Consider the following 6,731-nt stretch of genomic DNA (forward strand, 5'->3'; position numbering starts at 1 on the left):
TTGGAGACCTTTCTTAGGTAGTCAGTCTGCCAATCATCATCTACCTGCTAATTGCAAGCGAAGTCCCAATTAAAGCTACTTGCCATACAGTGGGCAGGTCTCCAGCCAAAGGTAGTTTGCACCATAGACGGCTTGGCCTGAAGATGCAGCCACAATCAAGTATGCGCTGAACAAGCTCCTAGAGTTTGACGCACAAATGAAAAGCCAAAATGCAATTTTATTAATGTCAGCAATGCTTCGCTGGCTGTGAAACTTAAAACAATGCCATTGCCTGGTGTTGGCCCATGCGTGACGTGCTTGGCATCACAAAGTCATCAAAATCCTGCCAGTAGTTTTCCCTTTGGTCTTTGGAATCTTGTCTCTGGTTGTTCCTTGGACCTTGTCTTTGTCCTTGGCCATGGGAGCCTTGCCCCTCATTATAGTACCCTTGCTGCCTTCCATCAGTAGAATGTGACCGATGATGCTGGAAGGGATGGAATTTTCCACCACGGAACCTGCCCCTCCAGTTGCCCCTCTTGGCCTTTGAGTGAGACTCTGCTGGTACGGCGTTGGTGGCATTCCTGATCACCTGTAGAGCAACCAGTCACAGGGGTACGTGACTGATCTATTTCAGCCACTAAGTGGCATACAAAACATATTGAACACACTGTGATACCATTTGTGGCAGTCCTTTTGCTGCCATTGGAAGAGATGGTTACCCCCTCAGCCACTTGAGTTATGTCTGAAGCCACCACACTGAAAAACCAAATTTTGCCTATGCATGCATAGTATGTTGAGGTGAAATGTATTGTACTATGCACAGAATTTTACAGCAACAGCTGTGCGAAGAACATTTTCTGAAGTAGGTGGCACTACCATAGGTGTAGTATGTCGTAGCTGGAAACAGCCACATTCACCTTCTGGAGTGGGTGTTCTCTCCCATCCTTTCACAGGCGATCCAGATGAGTCAACAGCTACTGCCATGACTTCCTTCATTTTGGCTGTGGGGGACAAAATTTCTATCCTATGATGGATCGCGAACATGCTTTCTTGAAGTCACTTTATCAGCCTTGGTTTGACTACATTCCACAGCCAGTACAGGCTATAAAAAGGCGTGCCATTTGTAATATGCAAGAAAAAGGGGACATGGCAAGGTCTGCTACTTCCATCTCACTTGAACTAGAAAAGTAGATGTGAAATTATAGTCGTGAAAATGCATGCCAAAGAGGCTGGTCTACTAGCATTCTTCCGACACGCCTGTCGCTGGAGAGGAATGAAGCACAGCTCACCTCTGTCATAATTCTCTTATCACTGCCAAAAATGGCACTGAATGAGAGGTCAGCAGGAAGGATGCTCTCATTGGCGGTGTCCTCTCCAGACACATCATTAGTTCCCTTCTCAGCTTGCAAAATTTTTTTTTCCTTTTCAGTGAAGAAGCCATCACTGGAAACCAAAATTAAAAATGCGAGACAACAAGTTAAGCATTATAGTTTGGACCTCACCTGAAGCTATCTTGTGCCAGCTCATGTATGTCCAAGAACTATGATCATGCTGCTGGTCCCTCTTTACTCTTTCTACACCATTTTAAGCAGCATATGTATTTTTTTGTTTATGGCGCACTTCTCATCAACAACAGCATAGGTAATAAGAAAAGTTGTATGAACAGCATTCCTCACATCGGCAGAGCAGGTGGAACAGTGCAAAAAGCCCTCACTTATTCACTTGGGGTGTTGTATTGCATTTCGCCACAAAACTACATACTTTCTGCACTTCTATATCTGAACATACAATTCCAGGAAAGTAAATACACAAGCAGAAGTCCAGTTCCTCTTATGTTGCACTAAACAGCGTTCTGAAAAACTTCGTTTTTGCTTTATTTTGTAGGTTGGTTTTGTTATGGAGGTTTAACATCCCAAAGTGACTCAGGCTATGAGGGGCGCCGTGGTGAAGGGCTCTGGAAACTTCGACCTTCGACCACCTGGGGTTCTTTAGCGTACACTGACATCGCACAGCACACAGCCCCTAAAATTTCGTTTCCATCGAAATCCGGCTGCCGCGGCCGGGATCGAACCCGCGTCTTTCGGGCCAGCAGCCGGGTGCCATAACCACTGAGCCACCGTGGCGGCTTTTTATTTTGTTGAAACCCATGAATAAATAGTTTCAGTCACAGACAACATAGCTGTAAATTAAGCCCACAAAAATAAAAATACCCAGAGACTCTTTGCTTTCACGAGACTTCTGCTGCAGGGTGATGATGTGCCTCACCATACCGCTTGCTCTAGCGGAAGTGCATGCTTCGCTTCTTTCCTTGTGGTGTGTTGGTGATAACGGTTCCCCTTTTTTGAAGGTCCCATGTCTGCCCCACTCCTCAGTTTTGCATTCCTGTGACATCCATGGGTATGCACTTTTGCTCGTGATCTGTGGAATGTCATCCCGTTTTGTTGCGAGTGTTGTTAGGTTTGCGAGCAAACCACACATTTTCAAAGATCACTCTGTGTATTACTACGTTCGCCGATGGCAGAACGGCAAGCCACCGCGCTACTGGCTGAAAGGCACTCCTCGCATTGGTTGTGTTTAAAATTGAGCGCAGAGAGTAGGAGGAGTTAATGAAAGGAGTGCCTTTCAGCGAGTCGCATGACAGCATGCCGCTCTGCCATCGGTGGAGTAATACATAGTAATACACAGAGTGATCTTCGAAAATGTGTGATTTGCTTGCGAACCGAACTACACTTGCAACAAGACGTGATGGCATACCATAGATCACACAAAAAGTGTAGATCACACAGGACCTTCGAGAAAGCGGAACCGTGATCATCGACGCACCACAAGGAAAAAAGCGAAGCGTACACTTCCGTCGGAGCAGGCAGTGGCACACATCACCCTGCGGCAGCAGTCTCGTGAAAGCAATGAGTCCTCAGGTATTTTTATTTCCGTGGGCTTAATTTGCAGCTATGTTATCTGCGACTGAAACTATTTATTCATGGAAACCCAAAACACAAAATAAAAGCGAGAACAAAGTTTTCCAGAAGGGTCTTTAGTGCACCTTTAACTGCCATTTGCATCAGTTAAATGTCGAAATAAATTTGATTGGCAAGACATCTGCAAAAGAACTAGTCACCAGAAGCAACTATAAGAAAAAGAGTTCAAAACTATAACAAGGGGCGCACCCTTGTCTTAAGTGAAAAAGAGCCAAAGCAGTTATCTAAGTGGCTCAAGAAAATAAGTTTCATGCCAAAAGCCTACAAGCATTGCACAAAACGGTAAGCGCCACAATCACAGTAACCCTGCAAGCATAGAGTACAAAAGACAACCCTTGTTGAGGTCACTTGCCTCTTGGGCAGTGTTTCGCCCCACGATATGGCAATGTGGGTCAGCACAACATTGGTACAGAGACGCACAGCCAAGGGCATCCAGTGAATTCCATCTTCAGCCCGGTGTTCAAGAAGCATGCGCAGGTGATAGTGAATATCCACGACATCAAAGCCAAACTTGTCAGCTGTCTACAGACAAACGAAGGAAGGCAAGGTGTGTCAACACTCTGCTGAAAAGGAGGGTGACTTAATATCATGTTGAATAGATGATATTTTCTTTTCACACAGAACTGATCAGTAGCTATCCAGGGTACATACATGGCCCAACCAAAGGAAAATGGGAGCATGCAGGAAGAGAAGTGACATATCTTAAACCTAAATTCCGGAGATGAAAATCTAGAACTCCTTGCTAAGCCCAAAATTTGGTAGATTTTGGGTATTTTGAAACTTCACCACAAAACGTATTTTTTTCCCCTTTTCGGGTCATTTTTAGTGAAGCAAAAATGTATGGTTGCCTGAGATGCAGCATTTTTTTTTCAGAGCCAATATATAAATGGTACACTGCATCAAGGAAATGCCTAATCAGTAAGCACCTTTTTGTTTTTGTTTCACATAATGCTTTCTCAACATACATTACCAATCCAGTCTGTGGTACTTCTGTACCATTGCGAGAGCTGCCAGACTTTACACCAGACTATGTACACATTCTACCAGCGAAAAGAGGCATTCCATGTCATGGCAGCCATTTTGAGAGCATATATGCATTAAAGCAGCACTGCATAGAATTGCACAATGCTGGATACAATCAACTATACCAAGCTGACACTAGGTCAATACTAACATTCTGGTGACCCCTTTTCACAAGCACCATTACAACCCATCTTGAACTGAAGCTAAGACGAGAATTGTATAAAAAAGGTTTACAATCACCAAGAATTAAATGACGGAACACTACTGAAACTGGCTCTTTTTCATGCGGTACTTTCAGTTGCTTCCAGTGGCCAATTGTGACGTTGGGAAGGTGGATTTTGAGTAAACAAGAATTACTCCAATTTTAAGAAATTTGCTCGTTATTATTAATTAGCAGCAAACAATATTCAGACAGGCTTCAGATGTGCAATACTAAAAAGATGCGAATGAAAGTATTTTACCTCCCGGCAGAAGTAGTTAGCCTCATGGACATGATATCGCAGGGAGTATTTGAGGAACTCTAACTGTGGTATGAGAAATCCCCCACGCACATCTTGAGCAAGTGGGGCTGTTGTCAGCCACATGACCAAGGTGTCTGACGAAAGATGATGCTTAAGCTCTGAAAAAAACTGGTGCAAATTCTTCTTGTAGTCTTTTACACCATCAGGTCCCCAGCTGCACAAAAGAAGTAAAGTGCTTCAGTGGGCATCTGAACGCGATAAATTCATAGGGCATATGAAATGTGAACATCAACTGTTGTTCCACATAAACCAAAAACAGTAAAAAAATAGAGAACAGCACAGTATTCTTTTAGTTTCAAACAACAAAAATAGACAACGCTGCCCTTCTTTTCAGTAGTGGCAAATTCAATCATTCTATTCAGTAGTGGAAATCAGTAGTGGCCAATTCAATAATTTTATTAAACCTGTTGCAACACACTGTCTATAAATGGTATATAAAAGGTGTTTAAAACCACGTGCATTCATACATACAGTAATCACTAACCGTGTTATGTCCCAAAGACAAGAGCCAACCATGATAACATCTGGAGGGCTGACATCCATTCTTGCTATGATGGATTTGACATAATCACTGTAGATCCTAGTAAGAAAGTAGAAGCTAATGATTGTATTATGCATTTTGAAGACCCTCTCTTCTAGGTAATCACGGCCATTAGTCTTTTCACCATGACAAACTAGGATGTCCCCAAAGCAGCTTTTTTCCATCTGCAAAAAAAAAAAATCAATATGTGTACAAATGGCCAGCACAGAAATTAAAGAAGTTGTTTTCAACCAAAGAACAAAAATTGCCAGACTGTACTGAATAAATCAGAACGGCAATGAAGCATGCTGCCTAATTTTCGAAAAAGTAAGCAAAGATTCTGGTATGTTGGGTCGTCCTGACGCTGTACGCGAACTGCGAGACGCCAAAATTGTGGACCCCAGATTAATTTCGACCATCTGGGATTCCTTAACGCAGTGACATCGCCCAGCACAGGGGCGCTTCCACCTTGATCGAAATACGACCGCAGTGTCCGCGATTCGGACACGTGGCCTTGAACTCGGAAAACCAAAGTCGCTCAGCCACCGCAGCGGGCTAGTAACAGCAGCAACAACAGTGCGCAAGACGAGGCTTGGAATGTCCTGCGCTTGCATTTCATGTGAGTGCTAATTCAGCCGGTTCATGAGCAGTGCCCATATATTACGGCATGAGAGAGCTCGCCGCTATCAGATGTGGCCAGTTTGAACACGTGTGCAACAGCTTCAAATAAGACGGAGAAAATTGCGGATTTTTCAGCGGAACAGGTGACCGCCACTCGACGGGTATTCCTGCTAAGTCTACTGTCTTCGCTCAAGCACCTGCAAAGCACTGCGATACTTTTGCAACCGGTTAAATTAACCTTTGATCTAGACATGCGCATTTGGCACGATAGGATGAACAGAAGACATCTACCCACCTTTGTCTTGAGTTTCTGGTTGGAGATCAGCTGATTGAACTGGTAAAGGCACAACAAGTCTTTGTACATTGCTCTGACATCTAGAACAACAAAGTTGACTCTCAGTGCGCGCACAGATGCACCTGTCGCTGCTGCGCTACACAGCAATACAAGCATGTATGTACATAAACATAAAAAAGAACGCCAATACTTACTCGAGCACCCCAACAGTGCCACGCGTTTTCCTTCCAGCAAGGAGCGGACATCGCCACTCGAAAATACACTCGGCATGTTCGCAGGAACAAGAGCTTTAAGTTCCGACACTGCACGAGCACGAGCACGAGCTTCTTAACTGGTCTTCTGCAACAGAGTCTTCAAATTACCCGCTAAGAGCCTCGCTTCTTTCTCATTACCAGAATGCACGCGCTCGAACGGCAGTTTCTTCGCTGGTAGCAGGGGCAAGACAGCTAATGAAGTTCACCTTGTTCAGCTTCACGCAACACCAACAACTGTCAAAAACTTGTCATGGCGAATGACACGAAAACAAGGAACTGTCATACAGCCGTTCAAAAAGTTTCAGTTTCGATTCTTGTTGCGGACATAACCTAGTTGATCACGTGGGGCATAATCTTTTCGATTCTCACCGCTAAAACTTTGACGCTGTCCTCGCTAGCGATGTTTGTAAATAGAACATTTTTTAACTAATTTATTGCTAACATTGCTTAGTATTGCATAAAACTAGTTTTACTTTATAAAATTTATTTTGTTTGTAAAGCTTTACAAATAAACTGCTGCATGACGAAAGTGGGCATACT

At 43.8% G+C, this 6,731-nt stretch overlaps 1 protein-coding gene across 1 annotated transcript; it reads right to left on the reverse strand.

The window, feature by feature from the left end:
• Positions 1-198: 198 nt before the first annotated feature.
• LOC144128811 (PC-esterase domain-containing protein 1A-like) lies at positions 199-6,469 on the reverse strand. The gene is made up of 7 exons (XM_077662542.1): positions 6,132-6,469; positions 5,938-6,017; positions 4,986-5,206; positions 4,442-4,655; positions 3,310-3,479; positions 1,269-1,422; positions 199-568 (listed from the first exon to the last, which is right to left on the reverse strand). The coding sequence occupies exons 1-7, from the start codon at positions 6,205-6,207 to the stop codon at positions 254-256; spliced, it is 1,230 nt and encodes a 409-aa protein (XP_077518668.1). The 5' UTR covers positions 6,208-6,469; the 3' UTR covers positions 199-253.
• Between the last annotated feature and the right edge of the window lie 262 nt (positions 6,470-6,731).

The sequence above is a fragment of the Amblyomma americanum genome, chromosome 4, assembly GCF_052857255.1.
Source record: "Amblyomma americanum isolate KBUSLIRL-KWMA chromosome 4, ASM5285725v1, whole genome shotgun sequence".
NCBI classification, from domain to species: domain Eukaryota; kingdom Metazoa; phylum Arthropoda; class Arachnida; order Ixodida; family Ixodidae; genus Amblyomma; species Amblyomma americanum.